This window comes from Thunnus albacares, chromosome 9 (genome assembly GCF_914725855.1).
Source record: "Thunnus albacares chromosome 9, fThuAlb1.1, whole genome shotgun sequence".
Lineage (NCBI taxonomy): Eukaryota > Metazoa > Chordata > Actinopteri > Scombriformes > Scombridae > Thunnus > Thunnus albacares.
The window spans coordinates 26,191,074-26,216,883 of NC_058114.1; the positions used below are offsets into that span (position 1 = coordinate 26,191,074).

At 39.8% G+C, this 25,810-nt stretch overlaps 4 protein-coding genes across 5 annotated transcripts in view; 1 reads left to right on the forward strand and 3 right to left on the reverse strand.

The window, feature by feature from the left end:
- Positions 1-1,956: 1,956 nt before the first annotated feature.
- Positions 1,957-9,527, reverse strand: rabggta (Rab geranylgeranyltransferase subunit alpha). Its single transcript, XM_044360932.1, has 17 exons — positions 9,430-9,527; positions 9,046-9,085; positions 8,765-8,875; positions 7,931-8,055; positions 7,624-7,811; positions 7,228-7,485; positions 6,450-6,533; positions 6,235-6,317; positions 6,027-6,122; positions 4,776-4,881; positions 4,622-4,673; positions 4,427-4,515; positions 4,184-4,272; positions 3,957-4,073; positions 3,750-3,863; positions 3,477-3,564; positions 1,957-2,686 (listed from the first exon to the last, which is right to left on the reverse strand). Exons 2-17 carry the CDS (start codon positions 9,046-9,048, stop codon positions 2,538-2,540), a joined length of 1,752 nt encoding a protein of 583 aa, XP_044216867.1. The 5' UTR covers positions 9,049-9,085; positions 9,430-9,527; the 3' UTR covers positions 1,957-2,537.
- Positions 9,528-11,814: 2,287 nt separating this feature from the next.
- LOC122988555 (GTPase IMAP family member 8-like) lies at positions 11,815-19,013 on the reverse strand. The gene is made up of 4 exons (XM_044360934.1): positions 16,390-19,013; positions 14,564-15,262; positions 12,426-13,463; positions 11,815-12,336 (listed from the first exon to the last, which is right to left on the reverse strand). The coding sequence occupies exons 1-4, from the start codon at positions 17,222-17,224 to the stop codon at positions 12,128-12,130; spliced, it is 2,781 nt and encodes a 926-aa protein (XP_044216869.1). The 5' UTR covers positions 17,225-19,013; the 3' UTR covers positions 11,815-12,127.
- A 1,451-nt stretch (positions 19,014-20,464) lies between these two features.
- LOC122988554 (Fc receptor-like protein 6) lies at positions 20,465-25,786 on the reverse strand. The gene is made up of 8 exons (XM_044360933.1): positions 25,722-25,786; positions 24,682-24,720; positions 24,302-24,601; positions 22,960-23,262; positions 22,512-22,784; positions 22,372-22,413; positions 21,343-21,427; positions 20,465-21,203 (listed from the first exon to the last, which is right to left on the reverse strand). The coding sequence occupies exons 1-8, from the start codon at positions 25,750-25,752 to the stop codon at positions 21,041-21,043; spliced, it is 1,236 nt and encodes a 411-aa protein (XP_044216868.1). The 5' UTR covers positions 25,753-25,786; the 3' UTR covers positions 20,465-21,040.
- Positions 23,178-25,810, forward strand: part of LOC122988552 (capping protein, Arp2/3 and myosin-I linker protein 3-like) — a 31,677-nt gene continuing 29,044 nt past the window's right edge. The window contains exons 1-2 of one of the 2 annotated variants that reach the window (XM_044360929.1): positions 23,178-23,268; positions 24,252-24,437. The gene's annotated coding sequence lies outside the window, so the exon portion shown is untranslated. Of the gene's footprint in view, positions 23,269-24,251; positions 24,438-24,474; positions 24,552-25,810 lie in introns of those variants that run through there. The other variant, XM_044360930.1, reaches the window with a different exon arrangement.

Consider the following 25,810-nt stretch of genomic DNA (forward strand, 5'->3'; position numbering starts at 1 on the left):
CAGATCATTATAACGGAGAGCTATGAATAATATAGATACATTACATTTACACATTAAAAAGCAACGCTGTTGCTGCAAATAAGGCGAGAGAGGAATGCTGGCAGAAAATTGCTGATGCAAATTCATTCATTAAAAAACGAATTCATTAATTTATTAATTACGTAGCCAGGTTAAAAGAGAGACACCTTCGTGACATTGAAAACCCTGGCTTTAGGCTGCTTTGCAGTTCTGTTTAGTCCTTCCGGTCATATGGGTCTTGTTATATTTGGGTTTAGACTGTCTTTTGTTGTTTAGCCTGGTGTGTTGTATAATTTAGTTTAGGTTCACGATGGTTCTTGGACAGGTTGGTGTGGGTTGTATATAGTGGATTGTGTTTTCTAGGTTATGGTTTTGTTACTGTTTCCCTTGTGTGTTCATGTACTCCTCTTCACCTGCCCTGCTTCACCCTCGTTAGCCCTGCTCTGCCCTGTCTTCCCCACACCTGCCCTGTATCAGTCTCGTTAGCCCTGCCCTGCTTCCTGTGTTTCCCTCAGCCAATCACTCCCAGCCTGCCCTTGTGTCTCGTCACCTGTTTCCCATTCCCTGATTAGTTTAGTCTGTATTTAAGGTCTGGTTTTGAGTTGAGTCTTTGTTGGATCATTCGTTTTGTTTCGTCTACTAGTTCTGTTCAGCTCTGTTTGCCTGTTCATGACAATCCACGCTTAAAGGAGATTTTTTTTCATCAAATCTGCACTCTGGCCTCTGCGTTTGGGTCCACTCCTGCTTCCCCAACCTGACAGCTTTACTCTGGACCAGTTGTAACATTCTATTACCTGATGAAATACTGGACCAAACCACTGAACAGTAATTCAGGTGATAGTTTATTGTGTCAGATATTTTACACATCACTTAATTACAAACAAACTGTTTCCCATTTTAGTTACTGCTCTCTGTATGTGTTTGTGCCATGATCATTTTTTTCTATAACTCCCAAAGGTTTGGCCTCTACAACCAGCTTTACTAACATGTGATTTATACTCAGCTTTGGTTTTGAACATAAAGACTAGTTTGTTCCTATTACAACACTGGTTGTTTTACACACACTCAAAATAGATTAATTTACTGTTAATCCAATCTACAACTAACTACAACTGAGGTTCACAACTGTGGTTTTGACAGAAATGTCTCAACAACTTGGATGGGCTGTCATGAAATTTGGTACAAACAGTAATAATCCATTCAATTCCAAATTTTGATTTGTCCAATAAAATGGCTGCATGTACATAGCAATTTACCTTTTTTTTCAGCTATTCACACACAGAGGAGGTGGGCATCAAACCACCAACCGTGTGATTACTAGATAACCTGCTCGACCTCCTGAGCCACAACCAATACTTTGGTTTATGACCAAATACCTGTGACCACTTTGACTACTGCTAATAAGCAAATGTAAGCATGCAATCACATATAAACATTATACTGTACATACTAAACATCAGAATGTTAACAAATGCTGTGTGAGCATACTGTTACTGTTAGTATGTAGCTGGCAGCACTACCACACCTAGGTAAAGTCTCTAGGCTAGAACAGCTTGTTTTCCTAAATCTGAGTTTATATTTAATGATTAAATGACTTTTTTTCATATTTTTTCCTTGTGTATTGTGAACTGAAAGATGTGGCATTTTGCAAATTCAATGTCGTTTTAATTTGTTTTGGTTAGACACTCCCAGAACCACACCAATTAAAATGTCATGACATCAATCTTCAACGGTTGCGAAGTTGATCCCATGAAAAAAATCAAACAAATGAACAAAGACAGTGATGTCAATAGAGGCGTAGCGTGGTGACACACTCCTAGTGGCCCTGGCACACCTCTGAAACCGACTTGTGATGGCTTGGGGATTAACGCACATTCAGGAAAGCTTATACATGTAAAATTAATTATTCTTTCGCCATAGAAAAAACACACAAGACGGTTCTTGGAAGGCAGTGACACAATGTGTGCTGTTTTATTACTGGATCTGTGACTTACTGTGCAACAGTATTGTGTCATATATTAAATGTTTACACAACCTTTAAAAAAAATGTGTGTGGAAACTATGCAATATGCTCTGATCATCAGTTAGAAGCTTTTCTTCAAATTCAACCGTTTTAAAGCTTATAGAAGCAATAAGCCAGCATTACTGCACGCCAATCCATATACAGTCAATTTTCTCCATTATCAGGGTTTCAGCATGCATTTGAGTGTGTTGTATTATGAAACATCCGTACGCACACAGATGAAATGCAACATTGGTTATTACGCAGTCACACACACATAATTCTGGATTTTTTGTTGAGGGTGTTAGAGAGGTCTCTGACATATGCTGTGAGGCATCATGCATCAGACCCTCGGGGGTCGGTGTGATTGACATTCTCCCAAACAAGTGGAACAAACGGAGTCACAAGACACTTGGAAAAACACCCAATTGCTCTTTCACAAACAAACACGCCCAAGAGTGTGAGGTACAACCGAATGACGGGACAATGGTGGCAGAGATTTCTGCCCTCCATCTGATCAGAGCAGGAGGTCTGTGACTGAGGGGAGCAGCTCGGCTAATTGCGACTCGATGTTGGCGGTCTGAGTGACAGGGTTGCCACGGAGATCGAGGCGTTTCAGCTTGGGGCAGGAGGCCAGCGGCTGAAGATCTGCCAGTGTAGATATTTCTGCGCATTTGGGTTAATGAAAAAGCCTTCACGTGGTCTGTGGTAAAATTAGTAGGAATGAAAAGAAAGGCGACATGCCACACACATTCAGTGCTCCTGACACTGGTGCAAAAGTAAGATCCACTTGTTAAATATTACACTGGGATATTAATTTATTTTTCTAAATATAAAACTTAGGCCAAACAAAAGACATGCATACACTACAACTGTAATTCAACATTCATTATAGAAAAACCCCTCGACTATATCGTCAGGGTCATAACCTGCAAACCTCATTAATCCCTGTCAAGTGTATCAGGGAAAGTGAAGCGTGAAGGGGAAGCAGTCTGCAGTGATGATGTGTTGTTAAGTGTCTCTTCCCTTCTTAATGATGCTGTTTGCTCTGTGAAATTGCAGCGCTGATTTTATTTACTTAATCGCTAAATTTAGTTTCAGGTAAAAACAAATTATTCATGCACTGAGCTGAAAAGGCTTGTTACTGCTGCAATTTCCAAACTCTGTAAACACCACCCTTTGTGTATAGTGTGTCTTTTACATCACATTCTTCACACATCGACAGCTGCTCGCACTCTTTACCGGGGTTGTTTTGCAGCATTGAGCCCTGCGCACTCAGAGCTGATTCACACATTTCTTGAGTCACTAGTACACTGTGAGAGGAGTGTAGAGATAAAAGCAAAATGGAACCCTATGACACTGGTGCGAGAGGATTAACACAGATCCAGAACAGGATGTTCTCTGTCAAACAAAGTTGAATATAAATCATGAATATAAATATTTGATTTAAGGATACTGTTGTTCTTCAAGAGGACCTCCTCCAGTTTGGGAAGGTGATACACTCCTTCCAGGTTTTCTATGCAGTTGTTATCAGCCTCCAAGACCTGCAAGCAGATAGAAGTTTTTTTTTTTTTTTTTGTTTTTTTTTTAAATGGAACACACTGCAGAAAAAAGGTAATCATTTTGTATCATTCCTGCTGTAATCTACCAACTGAGGCACACACAAAATAAGAAGAGAATCACTGTCCAGATAGGACAGATAATTTGATTTGAATAGCAACTTTATCACCTCCAGGCACTGCAACATGGCAAAGTGAGGAGGAAGCCGCTGCAGCTTATTGGAGGACAGATTGATGTGGGTAACCAATAGCAGCTGGTCCAGGTGGCATAAAGTGGTCAGGTTCTGTTAGAAAAGAAGTGCAGAAATGACTTCTCAGATTGGCAGACTGGATTTCAATTGACCAAATAGGATTTTGTGTCATTATTCTGAACCAACCTTGTCAGAAATACTGAAGACGCGTACTTCAGCGTACTCCATTTTCAGAATAGTGTTTTCAATCATAAACTTGCTGCACAGGTCACTGTAATAGGCAGAGCGCATGGAATCCACTTCCTGAGGGAGAAAATGAGTTTAGTCAAAGATAAAAAATATGCCTATATTGTGTGCAAATACATTTTATAGTCAATGCCACAGACACAGACATGTAAATAGTTGGTAGTGACCTTGAGTGTTTGGAAATGAGCAAGTGTCTCCTTTTCATATCCCAGGGGGTCTAGTGCCCTCATCAGGAGGATAATGGTCAGTAAGCACCCTGTCAAGACAATGAGAGTGGTTCAGTGGCTGCATGAAAACAGCAGCAGCAACAAAAGCAAACCTCTTTCTGAGGTGTTATAATACAAGAAGTCGACTATTCAGCTCTGTGAGACTCGAGGACACGTGGTTGTAGTAAATTTTAATGCACTTACACTTATTAAGTGGCTCCAGTTCTTGTAGCTGGTTACATGATTGTAACTCAGACTGTAACACTGAGGTCTTCTCTACTGAGAGTTCACTCCTATAGAGAAAGAGCACAATCCATTCTTATGCGTTAAAAAAACAACAACAACAACAACAACAACAACAACAACAACAAAAAATAAGACATGCCGCCAAAACTGTACCTGAAAAGTTCCTGATCAGTGGCAGAGTCGCGACACCAACTCTCGCTTCGACCTGTGGAAGTGAAAAACCCCACAGTTGAAGCTTGAGGAAATAAAGATGTGTCATTCAGACCCCAAGAGAACTCAGCATGTAAAGAAACACAACATGTATCACCTGTATACAGAGCACAGTCTCTATGAGTGTGTTTTTCAGTCCAGTGCACAGTCAGATTGTGCTCATTTGTGATGTCGCTGGTCGTTCCAGGAGGAAGGTCACAGATCTGAGCCAGTGTTAAGATTAAGAAAGAACGAAATGAGGATGATTTATTTCACAAGTAAGGAGGAGTTCAAATCCAGACTAAACTGGCCACCTTTAACTAAAGTACAAAACCCACCTAGGCACACAGCATGAATGTGCATATCAAGTCCATGACTCATTTCCAGTGTCAGTACAGCAAACTGTAAGAGCTGTGGACAGTATGACTAAAAAATGTAAATCTATGAAAAACAGTCCTTTAGAAAAACTAGCCTTTAGCAAGTTGAAAGCTACAAAAAAAGCTAATAAATGGACCTTGAGTTGGGATTGTTTAGAGAATTCCAGATATCAATCATTTTTAAATATAAACTATCTTTGGAATTAAACCACTCAAAACCATGATTTGCTTGTTCCCTCCGTTAGAGGCTCAGCCTGTGAGGTCAGATACTCAGCAGCACTCATGGAGCTGAGGGGAGTTCCCTGTCTTACTGAAGGACACTTCAGAGAAACTGGATTCCTCATAAAATGCATCTATTTTAGCAGTCTTACTGACTAAACTCGGTGTCCTCTGTTAGTCTGGCATCGAGCCTCTCAGTTCATTTTCAATTTCTGAGGGGAGTTATCGACGCGCGCAGACCAAAATGCCTCTGGACACAATTGGACAGACCTACAACCAATCAGATCAACGAAACATGTAGCAATGTAACACTGAGCGACGTAACCCTCTATAGTCCTCTGTACAGTCATCGGATCAAACTCGCCCCATATTAGATAAATGGTTGTTATTGGCCCGACCCGGGTCAGGTCGGCTGGAAATCTGTCTGAACGGGAGGGTGGCCAGACGCATCTGCCAGAGCAAATAAAACATGAGCTTGCAGATTTGTCTGGTTCCCAGCCTAGTCCTTTGTGTCACGTTGTCCTGACATAACTACAAAAAAATGGTACACTTCTATGATGGAGGTAACAACATTCCATTCCAGTAGACTGATTACAGTCTATGGTGGTGACACACTTTCTCTTTATGCACACACCATAACGTCTTATCAGCATGTGGTATGTGAAGAATGATGAGAACAAAATGTTAAACCAGTATTGTGTTCAATCAGCAGCACACGGTGACAGTCAACATTACTGTCTGTGGCAATTTTGTGTCATAAAAGAAAAGGATACCCAGACAGGGCTGTGTTTAAAGCGAGGATGGACACTCCTCCACTCCACTCTCTGGGGCTGACCGTCGAGCACCAGCATCAACCCAACCGACTGCGCCTGTCAGAAGCGACACAAGAAGGAAGGTTGCTGAGTCAACAAAGTGCACCATAATGATATAAGATAAAGAAAAAGGAAGCTTTTTCTCATAAGGACAAGTGAAGATACTCACATTGACAGGCCTAGAGAAGGCAACAGCCACTCTCTCCTCATCCCGACTGACGTACACGCAGCTTATCATCTCTTCACGTTCCGCTGTAAGAAAGAGAGAGGTTTGTGCAAACTAGTGTAATAAATGAAAATAAATGAAATATTTGCATGCTCATAAACTATGTATGTACTTTCACACATATTTGAACATACAGACAGCACTACACATATACATACCTCTGCCTAGCAACCAACGATAGTAGAACCAAGCGCTCTGGTCGTTGGGGTCGGTGAAGAAAGCATTTTGTACAAGCTCATATTCTGGAAATAAAACAAGAGAAACAGTTGAATGTTAAGTGTAAACGATTTCAAATTACACAAAAGATATCATTTGCAGAACACAACAGTACAGTTTACAGTAGAGGGTGACACAGGAGTGGATTTTCACTCCTGTCCCATCCCACTCCTATAAAAATAGTTCTGTCCCTTCCCAATCCCATGACAGAGTAAAATAAAATTCCTGTCTCGTCCCAATCCCGGAAGAATGACTCCTGTCCCATCCTGTTCCCGCAGGAATCCCACAGGAATCCTGCAGGAATCCCGTGATCCACAGGATTCCCGAAAAAATAGCTGCAACCAACCAACAACCAGCCACCATCGCAGACAGGAGAGAATGAAATCGACAACAATAAAACTAGCATTATGTTCAAAATAAAGAAAATAGCATTTATTTTATTTATTTATTAATTCATATTAGAACTGCATATAATTTATATATAAAAACTGACCTATTGTTAATATGATTCCTGTCCCGCCCGCTCCCATTGACTTTTTTTTCCTGTACCGTCCCAGTCACGTGATGAATAGTGAAATTGACTCCTATCCCGGGGGAATCCCACAGGAATCAGCCACATTTTACAGCACTTGTTAAGGCTCAGACTGCCCCCTGTCTGTTGCTTTTGTGTATTGCTGACTAGACAACCTCGCCATTCACGGGCTGAGTCACTGAGTTTACCTTTCAGTAGCTGCTCCTCACAGACGCGATGGGAGTGGGTTTGCGGAGAAGGTGGAGGGGAGGACTGGGGAGGCTTATGGCAAGGCGAGGGAGGTTCAGGGGACTCCGGGTGGAGCAGTGGCAGTAGGGTGCTACGGTAATGCCAGCTGGAGTAGTTGGAAAAATTGGAGCCAATAAGACAATCAGTAAACCCCAACTCCTGATCCACGGGCACGCCAGACATCTTCACTACCATCCGGCGATAATCCCAGCAGTGAACTGGTCGAGATAAGAGAATATGGTGTGAGATATGGATGGAAATGGTGCGTTGGCATGCCAAAGTATAAAAAATACAGAATTATCCAAATCCTCTACAATTCTTAAGTCTCAACATCCTACTTCTACTCCTTTACTCACAGTTGCGGTCGTCCAGGCTGAGGCAGCGATCACACAGGCTCAGCTCTCGAGCCCAGTCCGGTCGAGGCAAGCGGGCCGAGACCCAACCTCGATGGTGCCAGCTGCCGTAGGACTTGGGATTCATCTTCAGGCAAGACTCCAGAAATGATAGCTCAGCCTCGTAAATCTTTTGCACTTCGTCTTGGTCTCTGAAGCGGATATCGAGAAACAGAAATGTTATTCCCCTGTCATATCTCAGATAATTTACCATTCAAAAACTGTTGTGTTATGAATCTACACGTGACAAAATAATTGGTAATTATCTAACTTCACGGTCTCCAGGTGCATTAGGATCTCTCTTCTGTAGTTCCAGAGGGTTGCAAAGTCAGGATTGGATGATAGCAACTGCTGGGTCAACTGGAGGGCCTCATCATCCCAAATACCCTGCTTCCTCTGTCAAACAGAACAAAGCAGGAGTGTGACACAAATGCACAGAGCAGCAGACAGGCACACAAGAAGGACATGAGTGAAATTAAGTAGCTAACAAATCTGAAACTGTTAAATAAGCACTGGTCAGTTAAACTATTCATTAAGTACCAACATTTCAGTTAAATACTGTACTTTAGCTGTCATACAGCTTAGAGACTGCCATTTAAAGAATAATGCTGGTGTTATTCTATATTCTTCTAGTCTGTGTCTTAATACTTTCAGCCCCGAGCCCATTTGTTCCTGCTGAAGACATACATCTTTAAAAATAGGTCAAAGGTGTGTGGATTTAATTTAAAAAATAATTCCCTAAAACTGCTGGACATCATTACTCAAACAGGAGGAAATGTTCCATTTCCAAAATCCCTTTGTTGGGGACTATTTTCAGCTGAAGATTTGGTAGTGCTAGTGAGTATTTGCAGTATCAGAATGGTGTATATGGGATTGAACATAAATAAATCACAGTGCCCATGTTCATGGTAATGAAGGAACATGTGTAACAGCGATGTATTTTTGGAGTAGTTTGCACAGACAATACATAGACAATACTTGTTAGTAGGATAAAGTCATAATTGGCTTTGGTCTTTTTATGGGATTTATTGACAACAAGAGGAACACAGTACATTATCAGCCAGATCCTTTAAAGTGTATGGTGAAATGTGTTTGTCTAAAGGACCTTAGCAAAACAGGCATCCCGTGCAGCCACATATATCTTCAGTTTCTTCTCCCGCTCCTTTCTTTTCTCTTCCTCCTGCTGGGCGGTGGTTTTAATCTTTACTCTGCCGTGCTGTGAAAGGGCGAAAAGAAGGGTTAGTACAGTAAGTACACTTCACTTTGCTGTTAGTAGATTATTGTAAATAATTGATTATTCCATGCACAATATGTATCTGCATCTGTATGAATGCAGTGAATTAGGCTACATTTCAATAGAAAATGATTACATGATGAATCTCTTACCATCCTTTATGTTTGTGAAGGAGACTTTCCCAAAATAAACCTGCATATAATAGCACATGAAGGGTGTTATTCAGTGTTAGGCCTGCGTAACGTGTTTATGACATAGAGAGCTGTCAGACTGGCACAAAAAGTTATGACAATTCAATATTATGAGCCCTGACGGTAGCTAATTACCAGTGTTTACGTATTCAGCCCTCATTTAAGTTAAAACATCTAACACATCACAGTCTGAAGTTAGCTCGCTAATTAGCTCCGTTGTCAGTAAACAACACTGGGCTCATTCAGTCCATTCAAACCAGCACAGAACAGTCACCTCCGATACGACATATATTTACATTACAGAGAAGCACTAACATTGCATTACGTATCCCCTGAAATACATACCTGTTTGGTTAGTTGGCTTCTTTTATGTTTTTCAGTATGCTGTTTGATTTGTCATGTCACCATCAAGATTTCTAACGACTACAATTTTTGTTACTTCCGTCTTATGAAAATGACGTCAGAGAGAACAACGGTGTGTGGCCGTTTGTGGGTCTCTGGTGGCGAAAACAGCAAACAGCAGTGCAGAAACATTAAACTCACCATAGTTTGGAGTTAAATGAACATTTATTTTTAAAAGCGGCTCGTAGTGGAGGTGTTAAATACTGTTTGAAGTCCACGAAAAGCCCGGAGAGGCTGGAAATTACAAGACAGGGACACACATCCGCTTAGGAACCTCGGTAAGAGTAAAATTTAAAGAAAGAAGTTTGTCGAAGTTGAAGATTTATTTTGATACACAGAACAATTTACTGTGAATTTCAGAGATATAGTGCACATAAATACTTATTATTTATTAATTAAATCATGTACAGTTTGCTCAAATAGTTTAATCTTGGCAAAATGGTTTGGTCTTGGTTTGCAAAATGTTCTGTAAACCTACAGAAACAAAATGTATGTATAATATAGTGTAGCCTATATGTTTGTGTGTTCACACTAGAACTTAACGGATAAATTTGCTGACTCGATATTAACTTATCACAAATATATCGGCATGTATTTTGGATTGATAAATTTAAAAAAAATGCAGTACAGAAAGCCAAGTGTATTTTGAAGGTAGTTTCAAAACAGTTACATTGTTTTTCCACCGGTGACGACAAATGCTGAAGAAACAAATCGAAAGAATATTCATCAAAAGGTTTTTTAAGTCATGTGTCTATGTAAAACAAACAAACAAACAAACAAACAAACAAACAAACATTGGCCAATATATAGTCGTCCAACTTTTTTGAACTCTCAAATAATGCCCAAAAAATTGCAGTACCAGTCAGGTCTTGTGCAAAAACACCAAAAAGTGAAGAAAAAAATTCAAATCTCAGCAGCACATCTTTGTTCATAATGACAGGAGTATGTAAAGTTTGTTCCTTAAGCCTGCAGAGTGGATAGAAAGTTAGAAAGTAGGTCATGGAAACTGTTCACAGCAGGGACCTGTGGATGATCGAGGCATCGTATGAGGAAAACAACCCTGCTTTGTATTTTTTAAATGTAAGTTTTTTGCGAACAAGCCTCTGAGTGCATTGTATTGCACCCCCAAGAAGTAAAATAAACATTACATCTCCCTTTGTAACCAAATTATATTCTTTATAAATCTGTGCTTGGAAACAGATTTATGTATTGATTTGTAAGAGGAATACATCTGACATCAACATGAGCTTTCAGAGGTGTATACATGTCTCTTTTGTTGAATACAACAAAACAACAGTCAGGTGCCTATATGAACACTGAAAGAGGTTTTCCTCATTGTAATCATTCCTCCTGTTCATACTGGCTATTAAAAGATCCCCTTCAAATGTGCTTTCAGTGTAAGTGATGGGGACCAAAATCCACAGTGTGTCCATACAGTCCTTTTGTGCAAAAATGCAATTAAAAGTTGATCTGAAGCTTATATGAGGCTTCAGTAGTCCGAGTTAGTCATATCAAGTGGATATCTGCCACATTAACAGTCAAATTCCCTCTTTGTGTTTCCTCAGACAGTGTTTCCCTGTTGAGCTGCGATAGAAATATAGTAAAAAAAAGAGGGACATCTGGGTATAAAGTCAGTTGCCATATGAAAAATACATTTAAGCTGAAGACAAAACAGACAAATGCAGTATCCAGGCTCCAAAAGCTTTTAAAATAAAAAAAACATTGTACTTTTATTAATTAAGATGAAATATTTTTTTAATTGTGGAACCATTTACAATCGACAAGTCATACATTATTTTCATAAGTAATAATAAATACATTAGTTTTTAGTGCTATAACAGAAGTAGAAACAGAAGTACAGAAGTAGAAGAAGCAGGGCCTGGCTCCATCTAATAAAGTCCCATGACATACTCAACTGATATTTTAATTTCAAAAAGCAAAGAAGTTGTAGTTTTTGTATCACTGAGCCTGACTCCACACCTCATGTGACCTTTTACTAGTTTAGTGAGGTGGAGTTTATTCTTTGTGGAAAACTCCAAAGGTTGAATTGCAAAGATTCAATCTTTCCTTTTGAAAAAGGAAAATAAAATACATTATGTGATACACTTTATCATCACAGTGGGGAAATACTTTACTCTCACATGAATACAAATCCAGTGAGCTGCTTCCAGACTGTCTTCCCTTCACCCTGCATTACTATCTGTGGTATATAAAATAAAGCACATCAAATAACAGCCATGGGATTAAAAACACAAAACCAATATATATTATAAACCCTCCATTAAAAACATGTTAGGTACAATATAACTGTACCTAACATGACTGAAGGACTTGCCTGACACAGTTGATAAGCTTAATGAAACAATATAAGCTTAATAAAAGCAGTATTGGATTCCAATACATTGTACAAATGTTCATAATCAATACTCTTTCACTTCCGCACCAAGATTTATCCTCCAGGTCCAGAGATCAAACTGACTCAGCCTTACATTCATAAGCTCTGTTCTCCAACTTTACTGCCCCCTTATATTATGATTTCATGATATTGATTCTTCCATTATGTTTAATTTAGGCCTACCCTGAGTGCAAATTCTGCCCTGCTACAATGCATTTTTATTACATACACTTCTGTTGAGATGATTCATTCAGCAATATCAGCTTCCCTGTCGCAGTCAAACTCATCGTGTGATCGCACAGATCTGTATCCTGAGGAGTTGATGGTCAGCTCATTCTCTACATTTGTGCCGATCTGAAGTGTGGACAGCCAACCCAGAACTCTATCAAAGTTACTGGTTGACATTTTCCTGGTTGAAGACTCAGCGATGGATGGTGCTTTACTGTCTCCGCTAACTGTGAATTAAACAAAACACAAATTGACTGTGACGTTATGCTAAGTACTATTATGAATGCTAGAGAATATAATATCATTTTTTATTTACAGCTAGGGAGCAAGATGTCCTTGCTGCTCCGAAGAAGGACTGTGGATTTCATAATTTCCTTATCCAGCTTTTCAATTTCCTGAGTCAATTTTGCATCTATGTTTTCCTCCTTCTTCCTTTGACCAATTCCCTTTGCTTTGATTTTGGCCATGTCACCAACTAGCAAAGGATAATCAAGACAAAGGATTAAAACAAAAGAATATTTATGCAATGAAAACAGCAAAAGTTTCATCCCCATCACAGCGTAATACTCACTCAGTGACTTTGGTTTGGTACTTGTCACTTGTATTCCCCTGATGTCAGCTTGCAGCTCAAGGAGTTTTTCCTTGAAGCCCATCATCAGCTCCAGCTCTCTCCTCCTGTACTCCTGCTCCAGTCGTTGCTTCAATACATGTTTGAGCTGCCGCCTCCTGATCTTCTCCTCAATCCTCAGGTGGATGTCATTCATGTCAGGGCAGAAGAGCCGGCCGCTGTTCCCTGACACCATTTCCTCTATCTTCTCAAACAGCTCGGTAACCTCACTCATATCTGTTTTCCTCATATTGTTCAGGACATGGTATCTGTTCTCACACTTGTCCACCAACCACTGGAGAGCACTGTGCTCCCTCTCAATGTGCTCCTCTATGGATCTATCTGCCAGTTTGTCTCCGCATGTGAACAGAACCATGGCATGTTTCCATACACCAGCATCAAAGAGGTTCATGTGTTCCTCCAGGGCAACCTGCTGAACTTCTCTGAACGTCATGTCCAAGGGAACAACCAGCAGAACAACGTGAACCCCTAACGGGCTCAGCGTCAAACCTCTGACAATTTCTTTGTCAATCTCTTCAGTGCAGCGGGACGGCTCCTTCCACCAGCCCGGGGTGTCGATCACTGTGATCAGTCTGCCAGCAACGTCCGCCTCCCCTATCTGACACTGCTCACTCTGACAGGTAGTGAATACTTCTTTGCGCAGGAGGTTATTACCTGTCGCACTCTTTCCAAACGTCTTTTGACCAAGCATCACAATCCTCAGCTCTTGTAACTTATTTCTGGAACCTGAGAAGAAAACAGCTGTCATTACAAGGTGAAACACACAAAATAATAAGCATTCGATTTCAAACTGTTATCCAAGCCCAGTAGCCCTGCAGTAAATAACAATTTGATAAACTTTATAATGATTGATTCAAGTTATAGTTTATGGCATTTGTTCAGTAATAAACCTACAGTTTAGAATATCAAAAGCAGCTGACACAAGTGACTCACTTGTGTCAGCTGTATATGTAAACTTCCAGTGAGTTTTCAAGGTAACATATAGGATTTAAAGAGATTAAAGAGGCCAAAAAGTTGTTGCTGAAATTTCTTACATTTCTGGTGCATCAGTCACAAATGAAGTAAAATAAGCAAAGTCTCAAAAATCCTGACTAATCCTGAAAAACACAAGATATTCAAGTACATTAAATTTGTAGCCCCTAACATTTCAGTCCTGAACTTGTGATAACAGCAAGTTTTACTAAAAGACAAACACACTTTGAGAGGCTGCTCTGTCAGAAATCCAACCACAGAGCAACTTGTACATCTGCTTGCAGCACACCCAAACAAACTGAGAGGATTCAACGCATCATGTTGTTTTGATGAAGTAGCTTACAAATTAATTTAATGTTACTGATAATATTGCAGCTATAAATAGTATCAAAAAGGACCCATACTGAATTTTTGAGGCCGATACAGATATAAATATTTGAATTTGATAAATCCAATAACAATATATCAGCATATATAAATACTGATAGATCTGTGATTAGCTAAAATCTGCTAAAATATTGTCAAATATTGTTAATATTGCCATGTTTTCAGTTGAGCTAATACTAATAAATCAGTGGTCACAAGTAGACTGTCATCAACACCAATTTAACACTGAAATGGGGTAATTACTTAATAACCCTTCACAACATGGCCTTAGAAATGTCCATCGATCACCTCTGACAGTCTCAACAAAAGCTGAACATTATGAGCTTCACCATATTGGTATTTATTGCAGGGCTGTTGTATTGTGTTGTATTTCTGTAATTATGTGGTAGCTGCTAGTGTGGAGAGTAGTGTGACAGTGCCAGGCTAATTTACTTGAGACACTAATGCTAGATGACTCTGGACCATACCTCTGAGGGTTTTTCTTTTGGCCTTAACTTGACTTTGCCTCAGTCTTGCTCCTTCTTCCACTCTTTTTCTTCTCTCCACAATGGTCAAAAGGATCTGCTCATCTGGAACAAAGTGCTCCCAACCATTTTCAGCTACAGTACCGGTGATTTTCTCTACCAGCTCTGTGATCTGAGTACCATCATCTGCATTCTTGTTATCAATGACATGATACCTGTTACCACATTGATCCACCAGAGACTGTAAGGCTTCTCCCTCGCCCTCAATGTACTCCTCTATGGTGTTTGATCCCAGCCAGTCCCCTCTGGTGAAAACTACAGTGGTGTGTCTCCACACTCCTTCTCCGAGAAGATTCATGTGTGTTGTCACTGCATCTAAGTGTTTGGCATTGAAGGATACATCTGCGTCTATCACCAACAGGAAGACGTGGGGCCCAGGGGGGCACAGGAACATGCTGCGCATTACTTCCTCTTTGATCATTTCTGGAGTGTCAAACACTGGGAAGCCTTTCCACCAACCTGGTGTGTCAACAAGAGTTATTTCAGTTTTACCCACAACACCTCTCCGGGCCACCGAGTGTGCTGTTCTTCTTCCATCCTCTTGCTCTTTGATTCCTACAATGGCGTTCCCTATGGAGGTTTTCCCAACACTTCGACTTCCCAAGAGAATCACCTGGAGTTTTGGGATGGACTTCATTTCTTCTGTTATCAGACAAAACAAAGCTTGATTAATCATAGACCTTACAATAACTCATGCAAACTACCGATGAATACAGGGAGCCTTACTTATGGTAAAGCGACTAATTAAATCATATTTAATTGGACAATGAAAACATGTAAATAAATAAATAATAATCAAATTAACAAATGGAAAAGTAAATTGGGAACAAATTGAAGTCCTCTTAATTGCCCTTTTATAACTTCAGTCAGTTATTGTATCACATCAAGTTAAATTGAATTGTCAAAATAGATTAAAAAAAGATATCTTAATTAATCTATTTTAATTAATGTATTCATAGATTATACTCACCCCTTTGATTATTTGTCAATGGTGGCTAGACTCATTTTTACTGTCCTATTGAATATCAATTACTTTTATAAACTGATTTACTTTTTTATGGATTAATTTCTTCATTTGCAAACTCTTTTATTAATCTTTCATTTCTATATTTTCCAATTGTTTGTCCCTTAATAAATTCTTAGTTGCTATCTGTAAGATTTGCCCAGGTCCTTCACATACAGTATGAAATGCTTAAATGAATAGTTTGATATTTTTAGAAACTCAGCTTATTTGCTTTCATGTCCCGAATCAGATGATAAGATCACTGTCATGCTTAGTTTAGCAGGAAGACTTGAAACATGGGGAGGTAGTGAGCCAGGTTCTTTCCAAAGGTAACAAAATCCTCCCACCAGCACCTGTAAAGCTTACTAATGTGATTTGTGTCTTTCTTTAATCCATAAAAGGAGTTATGTGCTGGACTATTTCTCGACCAGTACCAGTTGCCAGATAACCAGTAGAGACTCCAGGAAGTTACTGGTCCTGTAAAATGGCGAATTGTTGTTTTTACACTTTGTGTTTTGTACAGATTTTAAAAAATGAGATGTAACATGTTAATTAATGCGCTTCAGAGGTGCTGGTAGGAGGATTTTGTTACCGTCAGACAGTAGTAATAAAGTGTGTTGTATCGATCTTCTCATCTAACTTTCACTAAGAAAGCAAATACGGATATTTCCCAAATTGTCAAAGTATTCCTTTAAGCTGTAAACAATTATGTGAGAACATATACTACAGGAAGTGTTTGTTTGAGTTCACCCACTGTCACATTTACCTGGAATGAGTGCTTTCACTTTCTGTCTTTGCTCCTCGGCCTTCCTCCGTCTCTTTTCTGCCTTTTCAGCCACCTCTCGCTGCTTCTCTTTAATGATATAAAAAGTCTGTTCATCCAACTCGTAGTAACCACCGTTGTTGTTCCACACCATCTCATCTATCTTCTCCAGCAGCTGTGTGACCTGAGATGAGTTACTCTTCTTGTTATTAAACACGTGGTACCTGTTGTTGCACCTTTCGATTAACCACTTCAGTGCGTCTCCCTCGCTCTCGATGTGCTGCACTATCGTTTTCTCTCCAAGGAAATCCCCACAGGTGAACAGCACCATGGTGTATCTCCAAACTCGCTGCCCCAGCAGCTTCATGTGCTCCTCAACAGTCCTCCTCTGCTCCACAGAGAAAGCACAGTCAATGGGAATAACAAGGAGGAAAGCGTTTGGTCCAGGCGGACACTTTGAGGCGCTGAGTTTGAATCTTTGTTTCTCCCCCTCTGGTATCTCTGTGAGGGAGAGGGAGCTGCTCCATCCTGGAACATCAACCACAGTGAGCTTCCTCCCCTCGACCACCTCATGTCTCCCCTCACACTGAGTTGTTCGTGCTCGGCCACACTCAAACCTTTCCTTTCTAAGTATGGTGTTGCCAGACAAGCTTTTGCCAGCCCATCTCCCACCAATCAGGACGAGCCTGATCTCAGCCAGGGTGATGCCCTCTTTCTCCCCTAAAAGACAAAGGACAAAATGGCAGTTAATATTTGGACCAAATACCAGAAATGAAGACAAAATGTCATGTTTTATACAACTTTGTGAAACAGAGTCTTTGGCTTGATGATAATGCATCTTGCAGTGATCATAGAAACTTACATAAAAGGAGGTCAGTAAATTTTCTCAAACTGAGGAGGAGAATATAATCTGTCAGTTCAAGTGAGAGAATCACCGGAACTGGAGTGACAAGGTTATCACACCAGATGCCTCTGCCGCTTTAGATGACTGACAGAAGAGGGATGCTTTGGCAAACTTGTGCTGACCCTCGGGGATTATGTGGCAGAGATATTTTTATCTTTATTAATGCCTTTCATTTGAGAGACGGAGTGTGAAGAGTAACAGTAACGTGAAACAAAACCGAAAACAGTGAAACATTTTTAGAATGACCCTGAACCAAAACAAATCATTTAAAGGCAAAATGAAAAGAAGCTAAAGGGAAAAAAGATATCAGCTGAGAATGACACATCACCTCCCTCTGTCACAATGCAACTCAAACAAAACAATGGTTGACTAAAGAAAATGGGCTTGTATTCTTCTTTTTTTGTGGTATCTTTCTTTCTTTAAACTTGATGCGGTTCTATGTTTAGAGGCTGTATTTTGTGGTAGTATTACATATTATTATATTGAACGACAGGACATTATAATGAAAGAAGTTCATAGGAGTTCAGAATATTTTGTCCACCTCATTTAAATATACAGAAGAGACAAAATATTCTTATACTCATCTACACCACAAATTACAGCTTCAGAAGTTACCATAGAGTAAAATTTGCAGTGTCAACAACAAAAGACTTTTGTATTGGCTTGCAAAGCAACGTAGAGGTGTTTCTGTTTTTCTCATCTCTCATGGTTACAGGAAACTGTTGGGGTGGAGTTTACCTTTAAGGAAGGTGATTATCTTGATAACCTGATGGGAATCACATGTTCCTGATGTATTTACTGGTAAACAAGAATCAGGTCTAACTCGTTTTCTTTGGCATTGATCTACAGATTATGAGTTCAAATTCATTTTTATTGTCATGTGTATTAAAAATATAATAAAATACTTGTGCTCTGGCTCTCTCCACCTTAACACAAAAGACACATTATCCCAAAACAGCAAAAAAAACCCCACTACAGACCTGCATAGACTATGTACACAGTGCATTCTTATGTATACCTTTTAAACACAATATATAGAATACAATAACAACAATGTGAAGTGCATATGGTTGCGTCAGCTGTTCAGCAACCTGACTGCCTGTGGAAAGAAGCTACTGACCACCAGGTGGTTTGTGTGATTTGATGCTCCAGTAAAAGTTTTTAGACGGAAGGACTGAGAACAAAACATGAGCAGGGTGGTTTTGTTTTATTGACATTTAGAGATTTGTTACAATGGCACCATATGGTTAGATCTTCCACTTCCCTCCTATATCCCTCTTATCACTGTCTCTCATTAGACCAATCACTGTGGTGTCATCTGCAAATTTTATGATGCTGTTGTCAGTCGTGTACATTCTGTTGGGCTGTTGTTCTGAAAGTGGATACAGAGACTGCTAGATATCATTAAAAATCATTATTTGACCAACTTACATGTGACTTACATGAGAAATGACAATGAAAGGTAAAGTGAATGTCTACATGTCGTTGACTATTGCTGCAACAAGCTGATTTTATCCCAAAACAGATCTGCATGTTGCATGGAGCAATACATAATATGAACATTATAAACAATATATGTTAGAAAATCTAAATGTATACAATACATCTTCCATTTTTTAAATAGGACACTTAAGGTTTACATTGTTGCAGCTCAAAGCACTTTAAACTATGCAGCAACCAATTTATCTTCAACTTTACTGCTTGATTAACTCACCAAGATTGTTTTCCATTTTTCCAGTCCTCTCTTTTTGAAGCCAAGTACCAACTGAACAAACCCACTGAGGGGTCTGCAGTCAGTGTGGATGAATTCTGTCCTCAGGTAAACATATTTTAAGAAAAACAGGAACTCAGGAACATTTTACTTGACCATCCATACTGAACAGTTTCGACTGTATGCAGTGAGTCAACAAAGCAACCATAGAAAGGTATGTCAGTGGTCTAACTGGTTTACTCACATTGTTGAAGAACTGAGAGCTTGATTGAACATGTGAACTTTGTATGCTGAAGAAAATAACCCATCAACTACAGTTAATAACTTAAGTCTGCAGAGGATATCATTATTTGAAAACCTTTCTTGTTTGTGTGTTTATGCAGGGCTGAGAAAAAATCATAATAGCATTAAAGACAAAGTTCTAAGCTGAAAGCAAGTACAGTAGAAGAAACCTTAGCTTCTGTATTTCTTGCAGGAAGGTTCCAGCTCCCATGTCAACACTACTCACATTTCCTTAAGTAAATGCATTTTTTATAAGACTGAACTCTGTCTGGGTCCCTTTAGTGATGTTATTGCAGAGGGCAGCAGGTTTTCTTTCGGCATGTCTTGTTATACTGAAGCACTGCTGTATTCACTTTAATCTCTGTCCTGACCAAAGCTCTGTCACCTCTCTATGCCAAAGCATATCTTTGGGAGACCAATAATTCTCTTTAAACCTGAAAGGCATTTTCCTACACAATTTTGGCAGACTGACTGTGTCTGCATGCATAATTTAGATGGCGCTAGATCATTATATGTTCTTTGTTGAACATACTTGTCTCTGCACACTGACTTATACTACTTATTGTAAGAGTCCCTCCAGTGAAGTCCTCATAGATAAAGAAGTGCTCCCACTGACAGCCAAGATTTAGAACATGATCAGAAATTAGTAGATTTGTTTTTATCTTAAATTTGCTGCTCACCATAATGAAAAAAGGGAGAAAATAAGTCATTCTAATCAGGTTCCTTTTCAGCCTTCAAGGCAATAAAATGAGAAAAAAACTACATGGAAGCACTTAGGAATGAACTTAAAGGTCCAGAGTGTTGAATTTAGTGGGATCTAGTGGAATGGACTTGGTTTAAATGGAATATAATATTCATTAGTGTGTTTTAATTAGTGTATAATCATCTGAAAATAAGAATCGTTGTGTTTTTGTTACCTTAGAATGAGCCTAGAATGAGTGGGTCCTCTTCCATGGGGGCTGCCATGTTTCTACAGTAGCCCAGAATAGACAAACCAAACACTGGTTCTCGAGTGGGCCTTTGGCATTTTTCGCAAGTTTCGCTGCTACCATAGGTTCTCCTACACGCTTGGAATGGGAGGGGGAGGGGTATTCAGTTGGTTGCAATCTGTAACCTCACCTCTAGATGCCACTAAATTCTACAAACTGTACCTTTAATGGAAACAAAAGATATACTGCATGTGGTATGCATATGTATTTATTTTACAGTAATGCACTTCATTTAAATTAAGACAATACATTATATTCAAAGATGAGTCATACAGTGCATCATGTCATAATAATTATCCTGACAGACATACAGTATAATGAGTTTGGGTCTCTGCAAGAAATGGCATCATTTAAATCCAGATCCTAAATTAGCATCCAGTGAATTGTAAAATTATAAACTAGTCTTTCAATCAGCCAACTCAAGTGGAATAGATGACTATCTGCTTGCAGAATGTACACAGACCTCATCACTCCCCATAAGGACACCCCCTAAGTTCAGCACAGCAAAGATTGGGGAGTGACGATAATAACTGAGGAAGGTAGAAACATAGCCTACAGGTTGATGCTCAGGCTGAGTTGAGGATTATAAAAGCAAGCGATTGCAGCAATTACAAGAGTTTTCTGGTGAGCAGTGCAGCAGCAGGAATAAGCAAAGGTTGATGCAATGAGTGGAGTACGTCATGTTAGAGGCAGTACACTTAAATTATCTGCCTGAATTAACTCACAGGCTTCACTCCATTTAGTATTTTCTCAGGTGAGAAGGACTCTTTATGTGCCAGGATATAAGTGCATATCTAGCAGATTGGACATCTCCATCCAGGACAAGTCCCACTGCACTTCTGTCACATCCTGCTTGGTCGCAGGAAGCTCCATTGCTGGGAGATCCTCTTTGGAAACGGGCCAACAACTACGGGTGCAAAGCATCTGGTACCTTCACACAAATACAATCATCAGTGAACCATTAGCTCAACAATCTGCTTGGCTTGTGATCCATGCCAGGATATTTGCAGACATGCATACGTTCAAAAAGTGAGAAGTGAGCTTAAGATTTTATAGATTCTGCAACTGACCTGTAGCGACAAACTAGCCAAACAGCTAGAAGTGTGAGGAACAGAAGCACAATCCCACATGAAACTATGATCCATTTCCAGGAGCCTGATGGAAAGAACAAGTCATTTTTGTTTAGATGTGTCAGATTCAGAAACAGGGTTGTAACACAAGAGGAGGTTACAGACAGATTTAGTACAATTATATTTTACCTCTTTTTTGTTTAGGCAAGACTTTTTAAAGACTGTTTTATACTCAATGACAGCACTACACCACAGAAATATCACAAACAGAGTATTCATCAACTACAAACTTCTATGTATGTATCGCTCTGATTTTGCTCAACAGGAACAAGATAGATTTCAGTAATCAGTAACTGATTCCAAGTGATTTTAGTGCTTTGCAGTGAAAAGGCCCGTGTATTAAAACCGAGCTACATTTGGCTGAAAATCAAGGGCTTTTTAGACATGACAGTGAGATGAACTGTAGTCAGTGACTGTAGTGTCATGTGTCACATATTAAAACCTGCACATGTAGAAATCAATTCAGTGCATTAAATGTTGCTACATATCAGAGTCTGAAAAAAAACAGAATATTCCTAGCAAATGTAGCCCAAAACTACCAAACAAGGTTTAATGGGTTACATTCCTTGGTGTCACTTTCTAATAAAGCATGCTTTGGTTTTTATATCCATCAAAATAGTTTTCTTAATAACTTTTCATCAAAATCCCTCCAATGGACAGGTATGTCAGTGGACAAAAAAGCTGCAGAAAATCTGAACCAAATTCCATTTATTAACAACCTTTTAATTGTGCATCCAGACTTATTAGAAAACGAGTGATCCATGACCCAACTTTCTCACTTTCTTGTAAGATAATTGAGTCCAGAGCTTAAGAGTTAATACGTTGTTAATAAAGGGATATTGGTCTGCATGCGCTGTAACCTAGTTAGACTTATTAGAAAGTGTTATTCTCCTCTTTACTTGTAATCATTGAGTACTCCATACAAAACAAGTGAATGAATGTATTAACAACATGAAATCACAAGCTTACCCTCAGTGGATGCTGCTGTCCCATCTATTGATGTTGAGTTGCCTAAAAGACATAACAAGTTACATCTTTCAGTGATCCACTTTCACTGATGCTGAACAAAATTATCATTATTATCATTAAATGAAGGCCAGATAGCTGACCTCGATCACGTCTTACTGATAACCAGCTCTCAGGGCTCTCCATCTTTCTGCCCTCGGACACACACTTGTAGAAACCTTCGTCTGCCTTTGTCACATTCTCAATAGTCATCTTTGTTACTCTGTCTGAACTGACAGAACTGTTAGTGACAATTTCTGCACCGTTTCTGAAGAAGGTTGTTTTACTGTGGATGCCTGTCCAGTGCTGACAGTATAAGACGACTTTATCACCCTCTGATACGGGGAAGGCAGGAGACTTCAAGATGATGGAGCCATCTGTGAGACAAAATAGACATGATTAACGGACAAACTGCTTCACTATAACTCCTCGGTTCTTATATTTGTTTCAATTACATTCCTCACTGTCTGTTTGGACCATATTTTGCTTTCTTTTGTATTTTCTCTCCTAGTTTCTCCGGTGTCTTCAACACCACGATTACACAAGACTCACAGCTTACTGTGATGTTGACTGCATTGCTGCGGCCCTCAGCACCCTCACACCAGTACAATCCACTGGTTCCACTGTCAGCAGTGAAGACACATGCGTCAGACTTGTCTGCACTAACAGCCCCCCCTAGTGGTGAACACCGGTCAGTGTTAAAGTCTCCGGTCCTCGCTCTATGGCCCTCAGGAAACCGCTTCAGCATCCAGCCTGAGGAGTTAGTCTGAGACACGGGGCACTGCACAGTGAAACGCTCCCCTCTGAAGATCTGTTGGGTGCTGGGAGTCAATGTTAGTGAGGGAGGGGGCAGCTCTGGAGGTGAGAGATGGATGTAGAGAGGGAGAACAAGATAAGAACGTAAGAAGAAGACAATTAGAGACGCATCAATTGACAAATAGTTCCATATCTAATTTTTACCCATCCATCTTATAACTGTAAATGCACTGGATATTCTGTGTCTGGTTGCAGACTAATAGGTCACATGCTGCTATATATTTGTGTAAATTTGCATATAATCACACCAATATATGTTTATATTATTGCAGTAACTGTCTATTGCAGCAGAATGCAGTAGTGAGCGATGAAGAACACATTGCACTCAGTAGCACTGTTTAAAAAAGCAGAGATTGTACACTGTATACTGAGATATCAGGTACTGTACAGTGCTGCTTGACCTGTGGATAAACTTGTTTTTTTATGCTCTGCAAATCATTTTTTTTAAATTAGTAGTTATGCTTTTGTTTTAAAATGAGCCAGCATATCTATATTTAGACTCGTTTCTGAATAAGCTGCATGATATACTGTTAAAGGTACAGTAGTTATTAGATTGACCCAGAACACATTTTTGTGTTTTTGTGTGCTGTACAATAACCAAGTTAAAGAAAGACATGTGTGTGATATAGTTTGTTTATATTAGACTCAATACTTAACCAGCAAATATTGTGATAATTTTGGCTGTGGGGAGCACAGCAATCATGCTAATTAAATGCAACAATGAATAATAAATTACGTCAATAATGAATAAGTAATATATATTCTTACAGTTGCTAAACACAGCATTTAGATATTAAAAGCACTGCTTAAAATGTATAAATACTCAGTTTAATCACATAGATGATTTTTACACACTTCTGAGTGAGGGTTACAGTTAACCAGTGACCTAGAATAGGTCAGCGGTTGTCATAATTGTAAATTTTGAGGTCAATCTTATGTAACCGTAGCTGCATATGTGTTACTCAGTCATTTGTTCTGGACTACACAAAGTAACCTCTCCACCCTCATGTGTTGTCATGTGCATGTAGGAGAAACCTGATGCCACCCTGCAGAGGTTGTATCTGCTGCTGCTGCTCACCTGACACATTGAGCTTGGCCGGCTGGCTGAGGAGCACTGTGGTGGTGTTGCTGCCCCGACTCTCTGCTTGGCACCAGTAGCTGCTAGCGTCCTCCCTCGTTACTGCGGTGATGGAGTAGCTGTCACCAGAGACCAGGTGCCTGGGGTTCGGGGTCTGAGCAGAGTGTGGTTTGTGCATGAACCAGCGGTAGCGCCACACAAAACTGGAGTTTGACTCCACAGCACACTGCAACAACACGCACTCACCAAGGTAGATGTTTGACCCCAATGGCCACACAGACACACTGACCTTCAAAACCTCTGCAGGAAGACAGAAACTCTTTTTTGTCATGCTTCTGCTAAATATCCTGGAAGAGTGTGTGTATGTGTGCATGTCTTACCTTTAGATGTAGCAACTTGGAGAACAAATGCTGCCCCACCTGAAACAGAGGGAAATTATTTTACCCAAACACATTCAAAACACTCATCCCTTCATGTCCTTGTTATACCACAGCTTGTTCCTGCCACATCTATGGCATTGTAGGTATGTTATGTCAACAATCAGACGTAAAGTGTATGAACATGAGCACCACTGGCAGCTCAGATGGTTTGTTCCCTAATGGCAGCATGCCAAATAGTCAGTCATGGTCCACTGCTGATTTTGGAGCTTCTGGATTATATAACCAAGACAATATATATAACATGAATCTGTGCAGGCGGATTTAATACATCCAACAATTTGTTTCTGTAAGACAAAAACACAGTCCCTTGTTCTGCTGAGATGTTGCTATGAAAACACATGAACCATCCAAGTCACATTCTTTACATAACACACAGTCATAGTACTGCCACACACTGTGACAGAGGAGAGCTTCTTATTCCTTAATGAGACTGTTTAGACGGTTATCATCCCCATGGGAACAGAAGGAATGTACACACATTTGCTGCATTTTCCTGTCAGATACCCCCATACTGTACATACACACGTACAGTTAATGTAACATGCAGTTTTGAACATAACTCATGGACGGAATAGCCAACACAACGATTTGGCAGCCCTCTCCAAATCATTTCCATTGGCCCTTTTGAGATTCTGGCTGGTGCAGATCATTTTAATTCAGCACTGTCTGAAACTCCCAGCTGCAGGCTAACAGCCCAGTACAATTTATAACCCTGCATACTGTACCATACTGATATCTGCATCAAATAAGAGGTTACAGCTTTGGGTCTAAGTCAGCAGCGCTCTGACGGCTGAATGCAGATGCTTCTTAAAATAGCTGGACTCTGTTTTGTCCACCAGTAAAGAACTTTTTAAAAAATTAAAACACACAGATTTTTCTAAAAGTCCTCTGATAGAGGTCTGTCTGAATTCAGTCATTTAATAGTAAACAAATAGAGGCAGGTGTGTGTCAGTCAATCAGGTTTTATCTGTGATACTCACCCAGCAGTGAGGAGATAAGGATGATGTTCATTCTGTCGAGGATTGAATGCCCAAAATTAGATGACGTGCAGACACACTCCACAAAAAAA